The sequence below is a fragment of the Panthera pardus genome, unplaced genomic scaffold (genome assembly GCF_024362965.1).
Source record: "Panthera pardus isolate Hobbes unplaced genomic scaffold, ASM2436296v1 HiC_scaffold_3, whole genome shotgun sequence".
Lineage (NCBI taxonomy): Eukaryota > Metazoa > Chordata > Mammalia > Carnivora > Felidae > Panthera > Panthera pardus.
The window spans coordinates 921,037-947,240 of NW_026526876.1; the positions used below are offsets into that span (position 1 = coordinate 921,037).

The 26,204-nt window shown below is 49.5% G+C and overlaps 1 protein-coding gene across 2 annotated transcripts in view; it reads left to right on the top strand.

Annotated features, from left to right (window-relative positions):
* NT5M (5',3'-nucleotidase, mitochondrial) overlaps positions 1–25,395 on the top strand; it is a 32,511-nt gene extending 7,116 nt beyond the window's left edge. The window contains exons 3-5 of one of the 2 annotated variants that reach the window (XM_019413257.2): positions 8,845–8,905; positions 23,097–23,229; positions 24,577–25,395. In XM_019413257.2, coding sequence (XP_019268802.1) covers positions 8,845–8,905; positions 23,097–23,229; positions 24,577–24,719 — 337 coding nt within the window. In that variant the 3' untranslated portion in view covers positions 24,720–25,395. Of the gene's footprint in view, positions 1–8,844; positions 8,906–10,410; positions 12,298–23,096; positions 23,230–24,576 lie in introns of those variants that run through there. The other variant, XM_019413259.2, reaches the window with a different exon arrangement.
* The last annotated feature ends 809 nt before the right edge of the window (positions 25,396–26,204 follow it).

Consider the following 26,204-nt stretch of genomic DNA (forward strand, 5'->3'; position numbering starts at 1 on the left):
CTCTCCAGAGGAGGCGGCGACACTTGAGCTGTCATCTTGAAAAATGAAAAGGGATCTGGCAGGTGCAGAAGGCAAGGGGGTGTCAGGTAGGAGGGAACAGTGAGCGAATACCTTATCTGCCCACTGTCCTAAAACAGCCTTCCTGGCATGCTGTGTCCTTCCTCCACCAGCACCGAGCAGGGGCTGTGCTTCCTCGGACTATCTTCAGTGGCAACTACCCTTTTTTTCTTAGTGTTTATTTTTATTTTTTGGCGGGGGAGGGGCAGAGAGAGAGGGGGACAGAGGATCCAAAGCAGGCTCTGTGCTGACAGCAGAGAGCCCGAAGCGGGGCTTGAACTCACAAACCTCGAGATTGCGACCTGAGCCAAAGTCGGACGCTCAACTGACTGAGCCACCCAGGTGCCCCTACCCTTTATTATTATTATTATTATTATTATTATTATTATTATTATTCAGTAATACATGAGTATATTCTTTTGAAAAATGCAGTGTGTACATATGTGAAAAAATGTGAGTTGCCCATTTTCTCCACTCTCCCATGTACATCTCCCTCAACCCCGCTCTTTCTATCCTCGTTAACAATTTGGGGTGTATGCTTACAGACCTTTTAAAATGCATTTATGTATTGGGGCACCTGGGTGGCTCAGTCGGTTGAGTGTCTGACTTCGGCTCAGGTCATGATCTCACAGGCTGTGAGTTCGAGCCCCGCATCGGGCTCTGTGCTGATGGCTCAGAGCCTGGAGCCTGCTTCAGATTCTGTGTCTCCCTCTCTCTCTGCCCCTCCCCTGCTCATGCTCTGTCTCTCTCTGTCTCAAAAATTAAATAAAAACATTAAGAAAAAAAATTTTAATAAAAAAATGCATTTATGTACATATTTGTATGGTTTACAAATACAGGTTTATCTGTATATAAATTTGTATGTTCTACCCAGCAGCCAGAGAGATATTTTTAAACCAAATTCTGGTGATGTTGGTCCCCTCTTAAAACTACCTCTTGGGGGGCACCTGGGTGGCTCAGTTGGTTAAGCGTCTGACTTCTGCTCAGGTCACGATCTCACAGTTTGTGCGTTCGAACCCCGCGTAGGGCCCTGTGCTGTCAGTGTGGAGCCTCCTTTGGATTCTCTGTCTGCCTCCCTCTCTGCCCCTCCCCCTGTCCCTCTTGGCTTCCTACCCTAAGTCCGCCAGGCCCGTGAGGTGGTCTGCTACCCGCTGTGTCGCCCTCCAACCTCTTTTCACCTGCTCCAGGCGCGCTGGCTTATTTTCTGCCCCGGGGATGCACGAAGCTTGTTTCTGATCTTACAGAACTCTTAACATACCCTCTTGGAATATTTCCCTGCTAGGACTTGGTGTGGCCACATTGATTTTAATCCTTTAGCTCTGAGTAGCTTTCGTGTCCCCCCTTCAAAGTGGCCATGCTGCTGTAGCTAAAGAGGCCACTGTCCCCACCCAGCTTCCTCCCCATCCCCTGGGTATGTTCTCTAAGCTGATGTTGTGTGTCTGTGTTGTCCCTTCCTCTCTCAAATGTCAGCTCCCTGGGGTCAGGGAGCTATCTTCCTGGTCCCTAGGGTGCTACCTGGCACAGGGTACAGGCTGAGGTATTTGCTGAATAAACATTCACAGAATAGTTGTTGTTTATAAAATAGGATGTGGTCTTCTATATTATTCTATTGCTTTCTCTTTTGTACCTGACAATAGGTGTTAGCTCCCTTTCCACAACAACACTATCGAGCTATCTTATTCTTTGTAACTACTGCATCGTGTTTTATTGCATACATATACCATCATGTATTTAATGCGTTCCATATAGACATTTAAGTTGGTTCTCATTGCTCCTTGTTTATCAGGCTATAATGAGTACACATGCAAGTATTTCTGTGCAAGAGTGGACCAGCTGGATCAAAGCCATATGCATTTTTATTTTATTATTATTTTTTTAATTTTAGAGAGAGCACGAGCAGAGGAAGGGCAGAGGGAGAGAGAGAATCTTTTTTAAAAAAAATTTTTAATGGTTATTTATTTTTGAGAGAGAGAGAGACAGACAGACAGACCACAAACAGGGGAGGGGCAGAGAGAGAGGGAAATGCAGAATCCGAAACAGACTCCAGGCTCCAAGCTGTCAGCACAGAGCCCGACAGGGGGCTCGAACTCACAAACCATGAGATCATGACCTGAGCTGAAGTTGGACGCCTAAATGACTGAGCCACACAGGTGCCCAGAGAGAATCTTAAGCAGGTTGCACCCTCAGTGCTGAGCCCGACATGGGGCTTGATCTCACGATCCTGGTATCATGACCCGATCCAAAATCAAGAGACTGAGCCACCCAGGCGCCCCTCCATATGCATTTAAAAACAATTTTTATTGAAATATAATTAGCATACAGTGTTACGTTAGTTTCAAGTGTACCATATAATGATTCAACAGTCATGTACATTACTCAGTGCTCATCATAGTGAGTGCACTCTTAATCTCCTTTATCTGTTTCAGCCATCCCCCCATCCACCTCTTGTCTGTGCTCTGTATTTAAATTTGATACACACTAAGTGATACTTAAATGCTATTCTTCCTGCAGATGTTCCCCCAGAACAACCAGCATAGTATATTCCATATAAAGTGCCATTAGTCAGCATGACTTATCCTTGAAAGGGGCATTTTGACGTGTGAAAATAGCCAAAACTGATTTGGAGTCACTGCCGGCAAATGAATGAGTCATAGCTGAATCTCCCTAGTGCTTAGAGTATGATGGATTTCTTTAAGTTTATTTATTTATTGAGAGAGAGAGAGAATGAGCAGGGGAGGGGCAGGGAGAGAGAGAGAGAGAGACAGAGAGAGAGAGAGAGAGAGAGAGAGAGAGAGAGAGAGAGAGAATCCCAAGCAGGCTCCATGCTGCCAGCACAGAGCCCAACATGGGGCTCGAACTCACAAACCCATGAGATCATGACCTGAGCTGAAATCCAGAGCTGGACACTTAATCGACTGAGCCACCCAGGCACCCCTAGAATATGATGGATTTTAGTATGTGCTGAATAAAAGGAACTCATGATGTCTAAAGCAATGAGCACTTTCTATTGGGATTATAATTGGCTTCAGAGGTCAGTCCCTAAGAGAAGGCTGAAAAATGTTTGTTTTAAAAAAACAATGGTTGGGGCGCCTGGGTGGCGCAGTCGGTTAAGCGTCCGACTTCAGCCAGGTCACGATCTCGCGGTCCGTGAGTTCGAGCCCCGCGTCAGGCTCCGGGCTGATGGCTCGGAGCCTGGAGCCTGTTTCCGATTCTGTGTCTCCCTCTCTCTGCCCCTCCCCCGTTCATGCTCTGTCTCTCTCTGTCCCAAAAATAAATTAAAAAAAAAAAAAAAACCAAAAAAAAACAATGGTTAATTTGGAAAATTAAAATATAGGATAAAAAGTCATTTAGAGCCTCATCACGTTGAAACAACCACTTGCTTTTATTTTGGTGTTTTTGCTGGAGTTTTCTTGCATATAGATCTCTTCCCCGTAGTTGTCATTATAATATGTATAACTTCAAACCTGTATGAAATGGTAGCAGTGTTTGCCAAAACAAGTATTTGACATCCTAGGGGGACTACTTAATACCACTCATTTATAAGGATAAGTTTAGTTGTGCTCACACCTGTGTTGTTTTTTTTTTTTTTAATGTTTATTTTTGAGAGAGAGAGACAGAGCATGAGCAGGGGAGGGGCAGAGAGAGAGGGAGACACAGAATCTGAAGCAGGCTCCAGGCTCCGAGCTGTCAGCACAGAGCCCGATGCAGGGCTCGAACCCATGAACCCATGAACCATGAGCTTATTGACCTGAGCCGAAGTCGGACACTTAACCAACTGAGCCACCCAGGTGCCCCGCTCACGCCTGTGTTTAGCCATGAGTTTCAATACCTATTGTTAGAAGGTGAAAGAGGGACAGTAAAGCGTCCTCCAAACTGAGAAGGCACTTTGAGACCAGAAAACATACAGTTTTCTGGGGACTCTGTACAGTTTACACAGTTTCAATTCAGGATGACTCTGATGGGGCGATCAGGTGAGCAGTGATCCAGAACTGCACAACCATTCTCTGCCAAGTCCTGACGTGAGGCCGTAGATTTTCTAGAGGGAAGAGATGTGCAGACAGCACTGTGGTGAGGTCAGAGGGACTAACGCTTGACAGACCTCATGGCGCCATCTGGGTACCAGAAGACGGGGGAAGAAACTATGTTATCTCTACTAGTTATCTCAACATCATTAGGAGAGATGAGAGCAAGCCTTTCTACATTCCGGTCAGGGCATACATTAACCTCCAAGGAGCCTGGAACACGTACCCCCAAGGGAGGCCATCGCTTGCCCACGAGCAATATGGAGGGCGCCAAAGATGGAGTCGGTGTTGTGAGCATGCCTACGATCGCGGAGCCTGGCATAGGAGGCAATGTATTCATTCACTCACTAAACACATATTTTGTGTGTCACTTCGTATGTGCCTGGCACCGTGCCAGCACGAAATAAGACACCCAACCTAAGGTCTGAAGGAGTTTTCAATATGGTGGGGAAGATGGCAAGTATAAAGAAAAATAATTTCAGTTTTCAATAAGCTTTGTGAAGGCAATAAACAGGCGACATAGTTGAGAGTAAACGGGGAAGGGACTGCTTCAGGTGGGGTGGAAAGGTTTCTCTGAGGAGGTGACATTTGACTTCAGAGCTAAGTGGTAAGAATGAGCTAGTTAGTAAGGAGCCAGGGTACAAAGGCCCTGAGATGGGCACGGATTCTGCTTATTTGAGTGACACCTCAGAGGAGACCAGTGTGGCTAGAATTCAGGGAGCGTGGTGTGGGTGGGAGGGACGGCACACTGGCAGAGGAGCAGGTCGAAGAGACAATGATGGGATTTAACTTAGATTTTAAAACCATGGGCTTGGGGCGCTAAGTTTGGACAGGCAATTTTCCAAAGAAGATATGCAAATGGCCAACGAGGGCATGAAAATTGGCCCCGACATCATTCGTCTGTAGGAAAATGCAAATCAAAACCGTAATGAGATACCACTTCGTACCCACAAGAATGACCGTAATAATAAAAAAAACAGGACAATCATAAGCGTGGCCGAGGATGTGGAGAATTTGGAACCCTTATCACTGCTGGTCGGATTGTAAAGGCGTGCAGCTGCTGTGGAAAACGCTAGAGAAAACGTTTCCTCAAAATGTTAACTGTGGGGGCACCTGGATGGCTCAGTGGGGTAAGCGTCCAACTCTTGATTTTGACTCAAGTCATGATCCCAGGGTCATGGGATTGAGCCCTGCGTTGGGCTCTGTGCTGACTGGATCCTGCTTCAGATTCTGTCTCTGTCCCTCTGCCCCCTCCCCTGCTCACAGTCTCCCTCAGGGGGGGAAAAAAAAGGTCAGTCTGGATGCTTGGCCGGGGCATGGGGGTAGGAAGGCTTGGCAGGGGCAGAATTGGAAACTGAGGAACCATCAGAGGTGGTTGTGGTAACTCAGTAAGCGATGGCGGGGCTTGGGACTGGGGTGAGGACCGTGGAGGGAAGTCGGTGGAATGAAACACGCGTTGGAGGTAGACCCCATAGGTCTGGGGATGGATATTGGAGCTGGGCGAAGGGTAGGAAAAGGCATGATTTTTCATTTTTTTCTTGAGCAGCTAGATGAATATAATAGTGCCATTAACTAGGGAAGGAACAGGTCTGGGGAGCAGGGAGGACCACATGTTCCGTTTTGGAAAAACCGAGTCTGCGATGCTGACGAGATGTCCACATGGAAACACTCAGTAGACCATTAGGGATGCATGCGAGCCTGGCACGCAGGGGAGAGGGCTGGACTGTGAAGTTAAAGTGGGGGGGCACCAGCATAAAGATGGCGTGTAAAGCCTTGGGTGACGTCACTGAGCAGGGAGTGTAGGCAAAGAGCCCCTGAGGGTCAGAACCAACAGAGAGGCTGGGAGATTATGCTGGGGCGGCCGGCGAGGGGCAGGCGTGCCAATGCAGGAGCTGTCACAGAGGAGGGCACGGCCGCTCGGGTGCTGGTGAGCAAGAGGAGAGTGGGGTGTGCGTGGGGTATGGTGACATGAGGGTCCTTGGTGACAACAGGCACTTCCCGTGGAGCAGAGGGGGTGGGCTCCAGGCTGGGTGGGTTGAAGCAGGCACCGGAGGTGAGCAAGTGGGGTCACCAAGTGCAGGCCGTCTGGCAGAAGTATTGCGTCAGAGAGATGGGAGGTCACAGGGGCGGGTGTGAGGTCAAGGTCGCGTGTGTGTATATGTAGGTTACAAGACGGGAGAGAACAGAACACGCTCGGAGGAGTTGTATGGAAGAGGAGCGCAGGGAAAGGGGGTGTCGCAGGGCCCCTGCGAAGTGTCGCCCCTGCAAGTATCTCCTTGCAAAGATAAAGGGATGGAATCCAGGACACCAATGAAGGGCTTGCCTTGAGAGGAGGGAGGGAGGCAGGCCTGTTCCTCCCGTGCCGTTGAGCGAGAGAAGGAAGTTCAGGCACAGGCACGTTTCTAGAATCCACGATGGGAAGACAGGGTCTCGCGGCCGAGAAGTCTGAGGAAAGGGGGGTGGTGCCATGGCTGTCCTGGGGAGCGGAAACACGAGCACACGGCGGGGCCTCGCGGGGAAAGGCTGCCGGGCTCCTGCACCACCGCCTTGGGGTTGTGGTCATGAATTTAAGGTTAAAACGGCCAAACTGATCATGTGCAACATTGGGTTCCTTGGATGCAGGTAGAAGCCGGAGAGGTGGGTTCTTTCAGGGCCTTGGTGGAGAGAGAGAAGGACGAGCGGGGAGATGGCAGGGGGGCCACAGGGACCTGAGGGAGGGCGGTGGCCAGGGATGACAGAAGCGTGCTGAGCCTCGGGGTTGTTGTCTTGCCATTGAGTGAAGATGCCTCCGCCAGGAGGACAGCAGGTGGCGGGCAGAGTGAGGACACAATCCAGGTGTGGCCGTGGGAAGGGTGTCGGAGGTGGGGCAGAGGAGGATTTTGGAGGCGTGCAGGCTGGACCTGGGAGGTGGGGTTGGGTCCACTGTGTGTGCACAGTGCGCGTGTCCACGTTGTGGCCACTGAGGAGGCTGATGGGGCGGGATGGAGGCACGTCGGTGAGCCCTCGGGCGGTGGGGGGGATGAGGGACGGCCCCTGGGCAGGTGGCAGGTGACGGCAGCTGGGAAGGGCAGCAGGCGTGGGGCCGTCGGGCACAGGCTTCACCGAGTCAGGGATTTTGAAGGAGTGTTGCTGTGCGGACGGGACGGGGGAGGCCCGGGGCCCCGAGGCCTCGGCCCAGCCTGTCCAAAGGTGTCGCAGGAGGCTCTTGGTCTCCCGAAAGATTTCAAGGACAGACACAACGCAACGGATGAGCAGTACAGGCCAGGAGGTGTATTAAAGCAGAAGTACACTCTCGAGGGCTGAGGCCCGGCGAGCTCAAGAGAGAGCTGTGCCCACCGGGGTTTGAGTCTCTGTCTTTCACCGGCAGGTGTTAGCAGCAGGGTGGAATAGTCATTCCCTGAGTCGGGGATTTCTTGGAAGCAGGGGGCGGTCCCTTCCAGGACCGTGGGTTACTCGCTTTTTCTTCCTGATTTAGTCGGGGGTGGGGGTGGGGGGGTCCTGTCAAGGCTCCCTTAGGGAGGAGATTTTAGTGATACTCTGTCAGCCATCTTGGGCCTGTCTGGTTTGATCCGGTTTCTCGGGGTTTTGTTTCGGGGTGCTGCCTGGACGGCGCCTGTGACTTTTCCTCACAGTTGACCGGGACTTCCTCTCTGCTGGCCTCTAGGCCTCCTGTTAGAACCTGACCGACCATCCACTCTAACAGGAGGAAAGGTCTGGAAGCGAGGAAGAGCCTCCTCATCTTGTGTCTCTGAACCACGTGGGGTGTGAGGGAAAAACAGCTTTCGCTGCAAGGCACGCAGGGGAGGCAGGTTCCTCACGGGAGGCCAGGTTTCAGTGCGGGCAGGGGGTGAGAGCGCACCTCGAGGAGAGGCTGAGTGCCTACGGGACGGACCCTGCACGCGGGCGGGGACAGTGAGGGTGGCAGGGGCAGCGCCACGAGAGCCGAGCCTCGGGGGTCGCTGGACGGCACAGGCATTCTTGCCTGGGGACCTGGCAGTCTGACGTCGGTCGGACTCTTGGGGGACTAATTTGCCAAAGAGAAAAGGAGCCAGGAAACCTAGTCTTCCCAGGCTCGTTCGATGCCGGCTTTATGTGGCTGTTTGGGACCAGATGGCTGTGTCGGGGCCCCTGGGCCGTGGGGACGAGGCCCTTCCTGTCAGTTCCCCACTGTCACCAGAGCAGAGCCAGATGGTGGGGAGGCGGTGTTCCTCAGCAGAGTCCGCGCCCGTCTTGAGGGGCCTCCCTGCCATCGTACGGCCGCTTAGCCTGACCCAGAGGATGGGGCCGCTGCTCTCTGTCACCTCCGACGGAGGCCTTGGCGGGCACACTCCCTCAGAAGGCTCCAACCTCACAGGGTTCTTTCCTTTGCATGGCATGAGGCCCTGATTCTCCCTCAGGTAACTTGCTCTGCATCCTTTTAAGGCCTCTCGTCGCTCATGCTTCCTCCTCGCGGCATCTCCCCGTTCAGATCCCCGAGAGGGCGAGAGATTCGCCAGCTAACGGCCACACGCAGAAGTGCCGTCCGTGGGATGCCCGTCCCCGAGCTGGTCGCAGGGCCGGAGGTGATGTCGCATGTGGCTGTTCAGGGCTGTGGGACAGAGCAGATGTCTCTGGCTTGGACAGCAATGCAGGGCAGTGGGTTTTCCGGTTCCAGGTGATGGGTGCAGACCCGTGAGGGCCTGACGCCCGCAGAGCAGGAGGGCGGGGGTGACAAAGGCCGCGGAGACGTGGGTGCTCAGGCTGACTCTCCTTCCTCTTGTCGCAGCACTGATGTCTTCATCTGCACGAGCCCCATCAAGATGTACAAGTACTGTCCCTACGAGAAGGTAAGATGTGCAGCTTGCTTGGAGGGCCTGGTGCTTTGCCTCTTCTCACCTTTACCCCATGGTGCCATGGGTAAGGGGTGCTGGCACTCAGTACCCCCCGGGGGAAGGCACGGCCCTCACCGCACCGCCTTCGGGAGCTCGGGCGGCCTCGTGTCTGCCTCTTCTCCCATCCGTCCCTCCTGTCCGTGCCAGCGTCTCCTCTCCCAAAGATCTTCTCTAGCACCAGTCTGAAATTCCAGCACGTTCTCTGCGTGGACCCTGGGGAGGGTGCCAGGTTCTCTGGGGAGGCTGACCACCCCCATGTTAGGGAAGCATCATTTGTGAAGGGTGAGACGAGAGAAACGTGCCAGGGGAGGCCGTGGAGGCAACCCCCACCCAAATACTGGGGCGCCTGACTCTGTTCACACAAAAGTCTTACAAAGGTGAGGCGGTTACATGGTGTCTTGCTCATGTCATCTTTATTGGAAAGAACTAGAATGACGTAATGCTGGGGCTTTTCTGGAAATTGAGAACCTGTGGTACCAAACCCACAGGAAAGGTGTGTTGCCCGGGAGGTAGGCACTCCTACCACAGGTGGGTTCACGGGAAGTGGGGGCAGCCTCCCAAGTCCAGGAAGCGGGACTGGGCGCCCAGAACACCGCCCACCCCCCCCCCCACCCCCCCCCCCACCCCCCACTCAGGGGGATTGCTCGGCATGGAATTTTCTCAAGTGTCTCACACAGTCTCTCCTCTCTCCAACTCCGTGTTAGGAACCAAACATACACAGTCCGCACGACATTGAGTGCCTTGGGTGTGCGTTAAGTGCAATGGGAACTCACCCTTGCTGAGCAGGGAACGGTGGCATTAGGCGAGGCACTTGGCCGTCACCATTGCATTCCGTGCTCCTCACCCATTCCCTGGTTACCCTCTGACTTTTAACATGAGTTGCGCTAAACTCAGGGGAGCTAAGGACCGGCCATCAGTAAGAGTGGAGTTAGGACTGAAGGCCTGGCCCGCTGCTTCTAGCAGAGCAATGATCCGAAGTCAGGTCCCCAGATCGGCGGGATCTGCATCCCCCAGACGTTTGGTAGAAGTGGACGTTTTCCAGCCCTCCCTGTGACCTTCCGAGTCGGAAGCTCTGGGAGCGGCCCAGTGTGTTTTAACAAGTCCACCAGGTGCACCCGCAGGGGTGAGTCACTGGACCAGAGTAACTATTTCAACTGTGCTTGTAGTGGGTGGTCAGGGTGATCGCCTGGTGCTTAGTGGAGTAAGACTGAGAAAATGGCAGCCATTCCTGCGTTCCTGTGGACTCAAGCGCCATCTTGATGCCCACCCTCCCACCTTATGGCTTCAGCCCAAGACCGCCCTCTGAGCTCTGGATAACTCAAACCTGATGGCCCCGGGCTCCTGATGCCCCCATTTCATGTTTGTCTGTCCCTCTCAGTAAACTGGCATCGTCCACCAGCCTCTGAGTCTGAGAGCCACAGAGCCATCTTGGTGATGCCCTTCTTACCCCCCACGCCCAGGGCATCAGCAAGTTGTATTTCCTGTTCGGGCTCCTGGCATCCGCCTGCTTCTCTCTCTGTCACACCACCTTAGCTTCTTTTCCCAGAACCACCAAAAGAGCCGTCTGTACTGCCTGCTCGTTTCAGTTCCACACGGTTCTACAAAGTAGATCATGTGAGTCCCACGCTGTAAAACCTTTCAGTAGTTTTCCAGCGCACTTAAAATGGAATTTTAAAATACACGCACACACACACACAAACTCCTCATCATAACCCTCAAGGCCCCCCGAGCCGTCTCTCCTGCCATCCTGAGTTCCTGATCCTCCGTTCTCAATGGATGCTCCGTGTTCCTATTTCTCGAGCAGGCCCGGTGTTCTTGGCTCGTGCCCTTAAACGTGCTGGGCCGTCTGCGTGCCTGGTTCTTCCTCCTCCCTGAGGCCTCACTCAGCCGCCCCCCAACCCCATTTCCTGCCCGTATCTAAAAGTTTGTTCTTTCCCTGCCTTGCTGTTCCGTCCCTCAGCCCCTTGTTTCCTGTATAAACGTTTGCAAGGGGTTTACGTCTTCGTCTGTGTCTTGTGATCTGTCTCCCCGTTAGACTGCAAGCCCCATGAGGGCAGCGACTGTGTCTGTCTTGCTTACTTTTGGTCCCAGTGCCTGGCACGCTGACAGCACTCAGTGTTTGTTGTCGGATGCATAGATTCAACAGGCGCGCATCAAACATCTTCTAGTAACGATGTTTGCCATTGATCTGATGCCTTAGCTATGCCAGTCACTGTACTTTTATTATCAGTACGGCAGCTCCCTGTGAAACAGGGTGCTCCTCTGATGTGAGGGACGAAGAGGGAGGCTGAGAGAGGCGAGGTAGCTTGTCCCTGAGCCTGGTGATCGTACAGGCAGCGGGGCCTGGTCCAGAGCCGCGCGTCCCAGAGCCCGCGCCCTTAGCTGCTCCCATCAGCAGCGCCTGCGCACTGCGGAGGGCTCAGAGTCCAGTGAACACAGATACCACTTGGGACTCCTTCGTTGCAAGCGACATCAACGGTGTCCCGCTAACTTGAAGAAAAATAGGGCCTTTTAGGAGGCTGTTGCTTTGCTCAGAGAACCACCGGAGGATCTGAAGGAGCAGCCCGTCGACAAGCCGCTGGGGAGCCAGAGCCAGCAGGGGGTCTCTCCAAGCACTTGTGCCCGCAAAGACCACAGCCCCATTCGTTCTCCGTCCGTGGGTGTGTTTGCCCAAGATTCACGTTCCCAGGAGGGAGGCTTACCCGCTGAGCTCAGGTCACGCTCCCCGCCCTTGGTCAGGGGACGGTGGGCATCCTGACTGACATCCCATCAAGGCCAGGGGCCTTTGAAGAGAAAAAGCGAGGTGCTGTTATCAGAGGAAGGGGCTCAGTAATAGTGGGCAGTGGATGCCCTGACCAAACAAAGGGAAAAAATAACAAAACCCTGGCTATAAAACTGCTACCTGTGATGAAAACACTATTAATATTTTGAGGTGTTTCTTTCTAGTTTCTCTTTGATGAGTATTAATTTTTTTATGTTTATTTTTGAGAGAGAGAGAGAGAGCGAGAGCAGGGGAGGGGCAGAGAGAGGGAGACACAGAATCCAAAACAGGCTCCAGGCTCCCAGCTGTCAGCACAGAGCCTGACGCGGGGCTCGAACCCACAAACCGTGAGATCATGACCTGAGCCGAGGTCAAATGCTTAACCAACTGAGCCACCCAGGCGCCCTCTCTTTGATGCATATTAGATACAATACATGTATTTTAACAAAACTTAAACCTTCTGTGGTTTAGCATCCTCTTTGCACTTAATGTAGTTTTAGCCTTTGTTCTGTCACCAAGTATTCTTGGAAAAACATGATTGCTAATAGCCAAAGTCATCTTGTAAATAAATCTTCATATGATTGTGTCCACAGGATAGATTCCAGGAGATATAATGCCTGGCTCCCACAAGGAGGGTCTACCATGACCCACACTACAGGGAGGGAGGGTCACACCGTTGACGCTGTGCTGGCGTCAGGCAGGGGCCAGGCCGGGCCACAGAGGGTCGGTCAGTGGAGGGAGTGGAGTACTGAACAAAGACATGAAGACAGGAAAATGCGGGGTATGTTTGAGGAACTTTGGGTGAGTTGTGTTGGCTGGTAGCCTTGGGGCCTGGCTGGGATGTGGGCTTGGGATCAGGCTGGGGTGCAAGCTCATCTCCCAGCCCTCTGTCACCGTTGAGCTACATTGTCACCTCCTCCCCCCCCACCCTGCCCCCACCGGAAGCCAGAGGGGAAGGCGGACTGACTGTGTCTTGCGAAGAGTTGAAAGTAGCTGTAGCCACCTCCCCTCCCACCATCCGTGTGCCCTCCCATCCCTGGTACACGGACCCTTGGCCAGCTGAGGCTGGGGGCAGGCGGCTGCTGCTGATTCTTCTGCTGGTGCCTGAGGTGGAGTGATGTCCTGTCTCAGGACGTCAACTGAGGATGGATGTTTTGCCCTCATGGCAGCCCCGGTGGGTGCCCACGACCTGGACCTCTCACAGAGTTTTTCCCTCCGCGCCTGCCCCCAGGACAGCATCAGCCTTTGGCAGCAGAAGTGGGAGTTTTTCTCCTTAGTTGATTCCCCTCGAGACCCAATCAAAGGAAGGAAACCCAATTGCTAAGAGGTCAGCTTCTTTATCATACTTAGGGTGTCAGAATTAGGTACCATTCAGGTTATCAGAACCAGAACCTTCTTTCTGGCTCGACCGTGCTGACATTTGACACCCAGATGTACATGCAGGCAAGGGCTTCACCTGCCATGACCCATTAACCTTCATAATAGCCTTTTGAGGTAGGTATTGTTATTATCCCCATTCTACAGATGAGGGAACTGAGGCACAGAGAGGTTAAGTCACCTGCCCAAGGTCAGCAGCGAGAAATGGCGAGTCAGGTTTGGGCAGTCTGACTCCAGGGCCTGTGCTCTGTACCTGTGCTATGCTGACCCCCTTTTCTAATTCCCCCTGATTCAGAACTTAGCACGATATTACTAGGTTTTTTTTCCCCCCGAAGAGATTTAAAAACAATCTACAGTAAATGCTTCATGCTCAAGCGTGATTTTTTACTGTTACTTTTCCGTATTCCGATCACAAGTGGGATTAAGTGAGATGCTTGGACGTAACAATGGGATATGTGCTTTTCATTTGAAGTCTGGTCTCCAGATGATATGTCTGCTAGATTCTGTGTTTGATTTTAAGAATAAATGTTAAACATTTCCACCCCATAAGTGAGCCTCTTCACTTGAACTCAAATAAAAAATGTCGGCCGAGTTTTGAACTTCAGAAGGTAATGAATGAAATTTCTTCACATATTTCACACCAAAATTGTCCAACTGCTCCCAGAACTTAAACCTCCTGTAAGACTTACACTAAAAGCACATCATTTGCCGCCAAAATAAACCATAATTTCTTTTAGGAGCAGTGAGAGTCATACTGCCAACATTTCAGGAACTTTCTCTGGTGGTACCTCCCACCTCTTGTGCTACCTAGGAGTCTCAAACTGGGGCTCATGTTATGTTTTGGCCCCAACTACTATTTATAAAAAAATTGGCTGTTCATGGTAATTGGCGTAGGGTTTTTTGGGGAGGATGATGGAAACATTCTGGAATTACATGGGCAATGGTCGCACAACATAATGGATTACTAAAGCAAACCCACTGAAATGTATACTCAAAATTGCTGCATTTTATGGTATGTAAATTATATATAAAAATGACTGTGAAGCAAAATAAAAAGGACACAGCCTTTTACAATACAGAAAATAATGTGCTAGAAAAAAGAGAGGTCTCAAATAAAACCAGAAATGAAAGAGTTGTCACAACTGATACCACAGAAAGACAAAGGATAAGAGACCACTAAGAATAATTATATGCCAGCAAATTGGACAACAGTAGAAGAAATGGATAGATTCTGAGAAACACAACCTTCCAAGACTAAATCGCGATGAAATAGAAAATCCGAACAGCTCAGTTACTACCAAGGAGAATGAGTCAGTAACCAAAAACCTGCCAGTGAACAAATGTCCATGACCAGACGACTTCACTGGTGAATCTTGCCGAACATTCAAAGAAAAATTAATCCCAACCCTTCTCAAATTCTTCCCCAAAATGGAAGGGGAGTGGAGGGACTCTGAAACACATTTATGAGACCAGCATTACCCTGATCCCAAAACCAGACAAGAATACCACACAAAAGAAAATTTGAGGTCAATATCCCTGATTAATACAGATGCAGAATTCCTCGATAAAATACTAGCAAACTGATTTCAACAATACATTTAAAGGATCATATGCCATGATCAAGTGGGATTTGTTCCAGGAGTGTAAGGATGGCTCAACGTATGCAAATCAACTAAGTGATGTGCTACATTAACAAAATAGATAAAAATTATATGATCATCCCACCAGATGCAGAAAAGCATTTGACAAAATTCAATATCCATTTTAATAAAAACTCTCAACAAAGCAGATATAGAGGGAATGTACTTCAACATAATAAAGGTCATTATGGCAAATTCATGGCAAATATTCTACTCAATGGTGAACAGCTGAAAGCTTTTCCTCTAAGAGCAGGAACAAGACAGGATTTTTATTCAACATAATATTGGATGTCCTAGCCACAGCAATTAGGCAAGAAAAAAAAATTGGAAAGGAAGAAGTAAAACTGTCACTGTTTGTAGATGACATGATATTACATATAGAAAACCTTAAAGACTCCACCAAAAAACTGTTGGAACTAATAAACAAATTTAGTAAAGTTACAGGATACAAAATCCTACACAAAAGTCTGTTGTATTTCTTTACATTAATAATGAACTGTCAGAGAAATTAAGAAAATTTCATTCATAATTGCATCAAAAATAATAAAATACCTTGGAATAAATTTATCCAAGGAGGTGAAAGACCTGTATATTAAAAACTATAAGACCTTAATGAAAGAAATTGAAGAAGATACAAATAAATGTCAAGATATTTTGTACTCATGAATTGGAAGAATTCATATTTAAAAAATTTTCATATTATCCAGGGGCGCTGGGTGGCTCAGTTGGTTAAGCGTCTGACTCTTGGTTTGGGCCTTTAGGTCATGATCTCATGGTTTTGTGTGTTCGAGCCCTACAGCAGGCTCTGTGCTGGCAGTGTGGGGCCTACTTGGCATTCTCTCTCCTTCTCTCTCTGCCCCTTCCCCACTCATGCTATCTCTCTCAAAATAAATGAACTTAAAAAATATATATTCATACTATCCAAAAATAATCTACAGATTCAGTACAATTGCTATAAAAAAAAACCATTGGTTTTTTTTCCACAGAACTAGAACAAACAATCCAAAAATTTGGAGCCACAAATGACCCCAATAGCCACGGCACTCTTGAAAAAGAAGAACAAAGCTGGAAGTGTCACGCTCCCTGATTTCAAGCGATATTGCAAAGCTATAGTAATCAAAACAGTATAGTCTTGACATAAAACTGACACCTAGATCGATGAAACAGAATAAAGAGCCCAGAAATAAACCCATGCATGTGTGGTCAATTAATTTAGGACAAAGGAGTCAAGGATAGATAATGGAGAAAGGACAGCCTCCAAGAAATGGTGGGAAAGTTGGACAGCCACGTGCAAAAGAATGAAACTAGACCACTGTTTTACAGCACACACAAAAATTAACTCAAAATGGATTAAAGACCATAATGTATGACTTGAAACCTTAAAACAGAAGAAAAATAGGCGGTTAACCCCTTGACATACATCTTGGCAGTGATTTGAATCTGGCACCAAGACAAAGGCAACAAAAGCAAAAATAAACAAGTGATAACTACATCAAACTAAAAAGCTTCTGCACAACAAAGGAAACCATCAAAAAAATGAAAAGGCAACCTCCTGAATGAAAGAAAATAATTGTAAAAATGATATCTAAAATATATAAAGAACTCATACAACTCCATAAGAAAAAACAACCCCCAAACCAAACAATCTGATTAAAAAATGGGCAAAAGATCTGAATTGGCATTTTCCAAAGAAGATACACACATGGCCAACAGGTACGTGCAAAGATGCTCAACATGATTAATTATCAGGGGAATGCAAATCAAAACCGCAATGAGGTGTCATCTCACACCTGCTAGATTGGCTGTTGCCAAAAAGACCAGCAATAGTAAGTGTTGGCGAGAAATGTAGAGAAAAGGGAGCCCTTGTGCACAGTTGGTGGGAATGCAAATTGGTACAACCACTCAGGAAAACAGAGTGAAGATTCCTCAAGAGATGAAAAACAAAACTACCAAATGATCCTGCAATTTTACTTCTGGGTATTTATTCAGAGAAAACAAAAACAGTAATTTGAAAAGATACATGCGCCCCTTTGTTCGTTGCAGTATTATTTACAATAGCCGAGATGTGGAAACAACCTAAGTGTCCGTTGATGGATGAATGGATAAAGAAATTTAGTTATTATACACAATGAAATGACTCAGTCGTAGAAAATCTTGCCATTTGTGACAACATGGATGGACCTTGGGGGCATTATGCTGAGAGAAATAAGTCAGACAGAAACAAATACTGTATGATCTGTCTTATATGTGGAATCTGAAAACAAACAAACAAACAAACAAACAAAACAACCCAAGCTCATAAATGCAGAGAGCAGGTCAGTGGTTGTAAGAGGTGGGGGATGGGAGAAATGGATGAACTGTTTTAGTGCAAACAAATAAAATTTAAAAAGCTAATGTTTAAAAAAAATTTTTTTTAAAAGGGGGGCTCCTGGGTGGCTCCGTGGGTTAAGTGTCTGACCTCGGCTCAGGTCATGATCTCACAGTTCCTGAGTTCGAGCCCCGCGTCAGGCTCTGTGCTGACAGCTCAGAGCCTGGAGCCTGCTTTGGATCCTGTGTCTCCCTCTCTCTCTGCCCCTCCCCTACTCCCGCTCTGTCTCTCTCACTCATCAAAAATGAATACACGTTAAAAAAAAATTTAGAAGACTTACTATAAAGATACGGGAATTGAGACAAAATGGTATTGATGGGAGGAGAGACACATAGATCAGTGGAACAGAACGGAGAGCCCAGAAATAGACTGCCATGAATGTAGCCAACTGATTTTTGTCAAAACAGCAAAGGCAGTACTGTGGTGCAAAGGTAGACGTTTCAGCAAATGGTGAGGGAACAACTGGACATCCACAGGGGGAAGAAAGCTGTACATAGACTTTACACCCTTCACAGAAATCAGAATGGATTAGAGCTCTAAATGTAGAATTTAAATCTGCAAAACTCTTGGAATATAAATAACCTAGGAGACAGTCTAGACGACCTTGGCTAGGTCTTTTTAAATACAACCTCGGACTTTTTAAATACAACACCGAAGGAACGATCCATGAAAGAAATGGTGGGTTAAGCTGAGCTTCGTTAAAATGAAAAACTTCTGCTCTGCGAAAGATATTGTCAAGAGAATGAGAAGACAGGCCACAGACTGAGAGAAAATATTTGCAAAAGACATAAGTGATACGGGACTGTTCTCTAAGATACATAAAGCATTCTGAAAACTCAACAACAAGCAAGTGGGTAGCCTGATTAAAAAATGGTCTTGGGGCACCTGGGTGGCTCAGTCGGTTAAGCATCTGACTCTTGATTTCAGCTCAGGTCATGATCCCAGGGTTGTGGGATCGAGCCCTGCATCTGACTCTGTGCTGAGTGTGGAGCCTGCTTGGAATTTTCTGTCCCCCTCTCTGCGCTCCTCTCCCCCACTACCACGCTCTCTCTCTCAAGATAAATAAACATTTTTTTAAAAAAAGAAAACTTTAAAAAATGGCTTTAAGACCTAAACAGACACCACATCAAAGAGGATTTACACTCAGCAAGTAAACACATGAAAGTGCGCTCAATATCCTTTGCCATTAGGGAACCACACATAAAAACAACAGTGAGATGCTACTATGCACCTGTTAGAATGGCCAAAATCCAGGACGCTGACAACACCAAATGCAGGAGGAGATGTGGAACAGCAGCAGCTCTCGTTCACTGCTGGTGGGAATACAAAATGGGGCAGCCACTTGGAGAACACAGTTGGGCACATCCTTACACAAGTAAACACACTCTCACTGTATGATCCACTAATCACACTCTGTGGTAATTGTCTAAACAAGTTAAAAACTTAAGTCCACGGAAACACCTGTGTGCAGATGTGTATAGAAGCCTTATCTGTGATAGCCAAAACTTGGAAGCCACCAAGATATCCTACAGTAGGTGAATGGATAATAAGCTAACGGTACACCCAGGCAATGAAATATTTTCAGCCCTGAAAAGAAATGAACCGTCAAGCCATGAAAAGACATGGAGGAACCTAAATGCATGTTACGAGTGAAAGAAGCCAATCTGAAGAAGCCAAAATAGCAGAGGATTCCAATTATATGACATTCTGGAAAAGGCACAGTTATGGAAGCAGTAAAAAGATCAGTGGGGAGGGAGGGATGAATAGATGGAGAGCAGATTTTCAGGCAGTGAAATTATTCTTGGCAGATACAGGTCATTATATATCTGTCCAAGTCCAGACAATGTACAACACCAAGAGGGAACCCTCACATAAAATATGGACTTTGGGTGATAGCGATGTGTCAACATAGGTTCACTGAATATAACAAATGCCCCCCTCTGTTGCAGGATGTGAATAATGGGGGAAGTTGTGCATATTTGGGGACAGGAATTATATGGGAACTCTCTGTACTTTGTGCTCAATTTTGCCATGAACCTAAAAGTGCTCTAAAAAAATAAATTAAAAACAAAAATAGTGTGTCTTTGTGTCCCTTTCAGTCAGTCCCTTTTCCCTGCCCTGTCCCTTTCTGGGTATTGTTGGTAGGAGTGAACTACCGATGTGTTCATTCCTACAGTTTTGCCTTTTATGGAAAGTCGTATAGTAGGGACTCATACAGTTTGTGTCTGGCTTTCATTTGAAGGCATAATACTTTTGAGGGGCGCCTGGGTGGCTCAGCCGGTTAAGCATCCGACTTCGGCTCAGGTCATGATCTTGAGGTTTATGAGTTTGAGCCGCGCGTCGGGTTCTGTGTTAACAGCTCGGAGGCTGGAGCCTGCTTGGGATTCTGTGTCTTCCTCGCTCTCTGCCCCTCCCCCACTCACACTTTGTCTCTCTCTCTCTCTCAAAAACAAAAATAAACATTTAAAAAAAGTAAAGGCATAATACTTCTGAGATTCACTGATGCTGTTGCATGCATCGGGACTTTATTCCTGTCTGTTGCTGAACATATTTCTGCTCTATGGCTGGATCGTCATTTGTTTATCCATGTGCCAGTTGATGGACATTTGGGATATTCCTAGCTTTTGGCCGTTGTGAATAAATTTCCTGTAAACATTCATGTGCACATCTTTGGGTGGACATATGCTTTCATTTCTCCAGGGCAGATACCGAGAGTAGGATTGGCTGGGTTGTATGGTGGGTGTGTGTTTCACTTCTTTAAAGTTTGTTTGTGTGTTTACTTATTTATTTAAAGAACATGCACATGAGCCGGGGAGGGGCAGGTAGAGAGGGAGAGAGAGAATCCCAAGCAGGCTCTGTGCTGTCAGCACAGAGCCCAATGTGGGGCTCGAACCCACAAACCATGAGATCATGACCTGAGCCGAAACCAAGGGTCAGAGGCTTAACCGACCGAGCCACCCAGGCACCCCTCAATATTTTTAAATTTCAGCTGTTTTAGTAGGTTCCTAGTTATCTGTCTCTGCAGTTTGGATCTGTGTTTCCCTAATGACTAACGATGTTGAGCATCTCTTCTGTGCTTATTTGACCTCTATATACCTTCTTTGATAAAGTGTCTACATTTAAAAAAAAAATTTTTAATGTTTATTTATTTTTGACAGAGAGAGAGGGAGACAGAGCATGAGGGGGGAGGGGCAGAGAGCGGGAGACACAGAATCCCAAGCAGGTTCCAGGCTCTGAGCCATCAGCACAGAGCCCGACACGGGGCTCGAACTCACGGACCATGAGATCATGACCTGAGCCGAAGTCGGACACTCAACCGACTGAGCCACCCAGGCACCCCAAGTGTTTACATTTTTTGACTGATTTTTCTTGGGCTGTTTGTGTCTTCGTCTGAGTTGTGAAAATTCTTTGTATATTCTACATGCAAGTCCTTTATCAGATAGCGGATTTTACAAATATTTTCTGCCAGTCTGTGGCTTGTCTTTTCCTTTCCTTAACTGTGGCTTTGGAAGAGCAGTGTTTATAATTTTAGGTTTTAATTTAGGTTATGGCCCATGTCAGGTTACTTTTTATATATGGTAAGAGTTAAAAATAAAAGTTTTTGTGTGTCGGGTTGTTTTTTGTTTTGTTTTGTTTTTTTCTTTTTTTGGCCCGTGGATGCCCAGCTGTTCCTCTGTTGAATTACCCTGGTACCTTTGGGTGTGTTTCTTAAATATATTCTGTCTCTTTGATCTAAATGTCTATCCTCATGTGAATATCACTCTTGGTTACTGTAGTTTTAGAGTAACTCTTGAAAACGATGTGAGTTCTCCAACTTTATTCATTTAAAAAACTGTCGGCTGTTCTAAGTCCTTTGTATTTCTCTATACATTTTAGAACCAGCTGTCAATTTCTACAAAAAGCGTGGTGGGAATTTGATTGAATTGCATCTTATCAGTGGAGGCTAATGACATTGAATCTGCTGAGCCATGAACATTCATACATATGTCATTCATACAAAATGACAATTTCTTTAGATCTTTGAAATTTCCTTCAGGAATATTTTGTATTTTTTCAGCATATAGGTCTTGCACACATTTTGTTAAATTTATTCCTATTTTGCTTTTTTCGTTTTTGTGCTTTTTTTTTTTTTTGCATAAAGCCTGTCCTTATTTTTTTTTAAGATTTTTTAAATGTTTATTTTTGAGAGAGAGAGAGAGACAGAGACAGAGCACAAGCAGGGGAGGGGCAGAGAGAGGGGGAGACACAGAATCCAAAGCAGGCTCCAGGCTCTGAGCTGTCAGCACAGAGTCCGACGCAGGGCTCGAACTCACAAACTGTGAGATCGTGACCTGAGCCGAAGTCGGACGCTTAACTGACTGAGCCACCCAAGCGCCCAAGCCTGTCCTTATTTTTAAAGTATTTTTTAAAAATGTTTGGAGATTGTGGTAAAGTGCACATAACATAAAATTTACCATCTGAGGGGCACCTGGGTGGCTCAGTCGGTTAAGTGGACGACTTCGGCTCGAGTCATGATCTCATAGTCCGTGAGTTTGAGCCCCGCATTGGGCTCTGTGCTGACAGCTCGGAGCCTGGAGCCTGCTTCGGATTCTGTGTCTCCCCCTCTCTCTGCCCCTCCCCTGCTCATGCTCTGTCTCTCTCTGTCTCAAAAATTAAAAAAAAATTAAAAAAAAATTTACCATCTGAACTATTTCTAAGAGTAGAGTCAATCTGTTTCATGTTTCTTTTTGGCACTATTGTAAAGGTATTGTTTCTTTCGTTTCAATATCCAAAGGTATAGAAATACAAGTGATTTTTGCGTATTGACCTAGTATCCTGCCATCTTGCTAAACTTCTTTATTCTAGTAGATTTTTTTCACATATAATGTAGGGCTCTCAAAGTTTAACTAAAGTAACATCTATTAACTACTTACTACGTGTCAGGCATTACTCTGTGTCCTACACAGATTTAATGTGATCATAACCACACTGCAAAGACACTGGTCTTAGAAGGTTAAATGGTTTGCTTAAGTCCCGCAGCTCAGACACATCAGAACCACAGGAGAGGAGAGATGAGACCAGAAGTGGCACCCTTTGTCCAGCTGCCTTGTACGAGAACTCTCTGTGTGCCAGGCACTGTGCTAAGACTTTTACGTACATTGTCCCATTTAATCCCCAAAGGAGTCCCGTGAGGTAATACTCCCATTACCTCCACTTTCCCATCTCCCCTGCTCATGCTTATGCTCTCTCTCTCAGAAATACATAAACATTAAAAAAATTTTTTTTTTTTTTTAATTTTTTTTTTCCAACATTTTTTATTTATTTTTGGGACAGAGAGAGACAGAGCATGAACGGGGGAGGGGCAGAGAGAGAGGGAGACACAGAATCGGAAACAGGCTCCAGGCTCTGAGCCATCAGCCCAGAGCCTGACGCGGGGCTCGAACTCACGGACCGCGAGATCGTGACCTGGCTGAAGTCGGACGCTTAACCGACTGCGCCACCCAGGCGCCCCTAAAAAAAATTTTTTTTAAAAAGATGATGGGTGATGACAGGCCTCCTGGGTGACTCAGTCGGTTGAGCATCCGACTTCGGCTCAGGTCATGATCTCATGGTTCATGAGTTCGAGCCCTGCACTGGGCTCCCTGCTGTCAGCACAGAGCCTGCTTCGAATCCTCTGTCTCCCTCTCTCTCTGCACCGCCCCCTCAAAAATAAATAAACATTAAAAATAAAAGGTGCAGGAGGCCTTCACAGCATGCGTGTTGGGTTGAGTAGGCCAGGCATGTGCGGGCTTGGAGCTGGGGTGCGGGCAGCCTGGGTTTGAGCCAGGGTTCTGCCACTTTCTAGCTATGGGGACATGGACAAGTCCCACCATCTCCTTGAGTATGTTTCCTCTGCTGCCACTGGGATCATCACATCTTGATGGCGGCCCTTCCTCCTGGAAGAAGCCTGGCTGTGCCCCAGCCGTGTCTGTGCCCAGGCCTGACGGCCCCTTCCTCTCCCCCTCCCTGTTTGTGTTCCAGTATGCCTGGGTGGAGAAGCACTTTGGCCCCGACTTTCTGGATCAGATTGTGCTGGCCACAGACAAGACCGTGGTCTCTGCCGACCTTCTCATAGATGACCGGCCAGACATCACAGGCAAGTGGCCTGCCTCAGGTGAGGAGCAAGTGTGGAGAGCTGGGAGCCACTGGGACCGACAGCATGCAGGGCTGGCCTCACGGCCCCTGTCCTGAGTGGTCCCCACTTAATCACCAGATGTGTATTAGGCCTTCAGCCTCCAATGCTCCCCTACCGGGAAGGCAAGGTTATTCTCAGCATCCGGCAGCATCTGGCCTTGGAAGGGGTGCCCCTGGGAGTCGGGAGAAGCAGGTCTCAGCTCCTGGGGTAACTCGTCGGATGAGTCCCTTTTTACCTCATGTAAAATGAGGACCAGGCCGGCCTCCAAACATTTGTTTTTAGCAACAAAGCTGTTTTTTTCCCCCAAGGGCAATGTGGACTGAACCTGCTAGAAAACAGAAAAGCATAATGTGTCTAGTTGAAGGAGCTCTATTTGTCCCTTTTGCTGATGAGTGACTCCCTCCCTCCCTCCAAACAAACAAACCTTATACCACCTTCGAGAGGAGAGGGGAAATTCATCAGCGCACCTAACTGGGTAGGAAGGCTTCTGCTGCGGTAAATCTAGGAACTCAAACACCAGTCAGAATTCGGTTTCTTTTATCTCCTGACTGCTCTGCTTTGCCTTTGTACTCGGTCAGGCTCCCCTGGTAGCCATCAGGGCTTTCAGAGTTAACGCCTATTCTTCTGGTCACCTCAGTGGGAGAATACAGAATATCGCTTCCCTAATGGCTTTTGGAGCTGGCTCGGGAAACACACCCATCTATCTCCACACTGGTCACAGTGTGGCCAGAGGGTGGGATTCATGCGTGTGCCCACCCCTGACCTCCCAAGCCACGTGCTTCCACAAGGAGAGTCAGGGCACATGGGGGGCACGGAGCCCCGCCCAGCTTCTGTCTCCGACGACCGGGAGCAGGGGGGAGGCCTGTGCAGGAGGAGCCGGGGAGTCAGGCTGTAACCCGGGGGACAGGATCAGCACCAGAGTGCTGGTGTGGACAGGTGGACCTGAGGGATCGAAGGTTACCCACGGTCGACAGGTGGGAAGCTGCGAAGCCGGCACTGGCCAGCAAGGGAAGGCCAAGCACGAGGGAGGGAAGGGCAGGGCGTCAGCAGGGCTCAGCTCTGAGGGCGGCCGTGGTGAGAACGACCACCATCACCACCACCACCACCACCACGGAAGCCACCGTTTGCTTTGGGTCCCCTGGGGGCCGTCCCAGGTGCTCCTCCGCGTGGCCCATCTCATTTAACCCTTGCAACCCCCCAGTGAGGCGGTGCTGGCGCAGTCAGCACTTGACCGACGGGGAAGCCGGGTCTCAGAGAGGCCCGCTGTTGCTGAGGACGCCCCGGGCCTCCTGGAGCCGGCCTCAAGTGCTGCTTTCCCGCCCACAGGGGCCGAGCCGACCCCCAGCTGGGAGCACATCCTCTTCACAGCCTGCCACAATCGCCACCTGCAGCTGCAGCCTCCCAGCCGCAGGCTGCACTCGTGGGCAGACGACTGGAAGGCCATTCTGGACAGCAAGCGGCCCCGCTGAGCTGGACTGTGCTCCGTCCGGGCTTCTCCGCAGGGCCCCTGGCCTCAGGGCTCCCACCTCAGGGCCTGTGGGGGGGGGGGTGGGCTAGTGCTCTGGCCCGGGGCTCCCTCTCCGATGTCCCGGGCCCACTGCATGTCTCCCCCCTTTCCCCAGCCCTGCCAGGCCTTAAACTGATCTCGGGGCAGGGCTGGCCCGGGGGCCCTGGACAAGACACGTGCCCCCGGGGGATGCAGGCTGACCTCAGGCCACAGCCGGGCTGCTCAGGGCTCGGGGCTCCAGACTGGAAGGAGCCGAGGGTCCAGCAGGCCTCCCCCACCCCTCAGGGAAGTCCCCACTCCCGGGTCTGCGGCCCATCGGCGAGGGTGCCAGCAGTGAGGTGCTTCTGGAGTGAGAGGGCCCCGAGCCCTCATTCTGAGCTGCAGCCCCTTCCCTGCCTGCCCGCCTGGTCCCCGCTCCCGTAGGGACCCACCGTGGATTCAGCAGACACCCCGAATTCCAGGGCACACCCGTCTCCAGGCACCGCACGCCATCCTGCCTTTGAACGGCTCCGAGGTTTCTTGTACCTCCGGCCCTGGGGTCCTGCTCGGGGCACAGCACAGTCAGCAGGCTGGAACATCTGCTGAAGGCCTGGAAAATAAATGCTGTTCACGTGTCACTCAAGGAGTGGCCACCTCTAGCCCTTGCCCTGAGGTCCTCCGGCGTCTGGCCCCGGGGAGCCCAGCTGCACATCTTGGGGGCTTGCCCCCCACACTGATGAGGGGGGCTGAGGAGCCTCCCCGCCCATCGCCATGGGTGCTGCAGGTGCTACGTGGGACCAAGGAGGGATGGGCAGGTGGAGAAGCTGGCGGCCATAGTTGTCCCCTGAGTAGACCCTCCACCATGCTGACTGGTCCCCTCCTTGTGCCCCCAGGTCTCCAGCCCCTCCTGTCCTGCACAGTTCAGAGCAGGGTCCCCCACTCTGTGCTCCTCTCACCCCACATCCCTGAGATCCCAGCAGCCAAGTGGGGAGGGGGCGGAGTGATGTCAGAGTCTCCATTTTGTTCTTTTCGTTCTGCTGGGAAGGGTGACGCGAACCAGCCATCACATCCCCAGGCTTTCTTTTTTTATTTAAAAAAAAATTTTTTTTTTAACGTTTATTTATTTTTGAGACAGAGAGAGACAGAGCATGAACGGGGGAGGGGCAGAGAGAGAGGGAGACACAGAATCGGAAACAGGCTCCAGGCTCTGAGCCATCAGCCCAGAGCCTGACGCGGGGCTCGAACTCACGGACCGCGAGATCGTGACCTGAGCTGAAGTCGGACGCTTAACCGACTGAGCCACCCAGGCGCCCCACATCCCCAGGCTTTCTTGAAGGCCTCCCCCCTCCACTGCCCTTGCAGGGAACCCCTGATTGTCCCATCTCTGGGGTCTTCCTGCCAGGCCCCCTGTGACAGGTACACTAGGGCTGCCCCAGGAGGTAGGGTCAAGTAGGAGACAAGGTGAGGG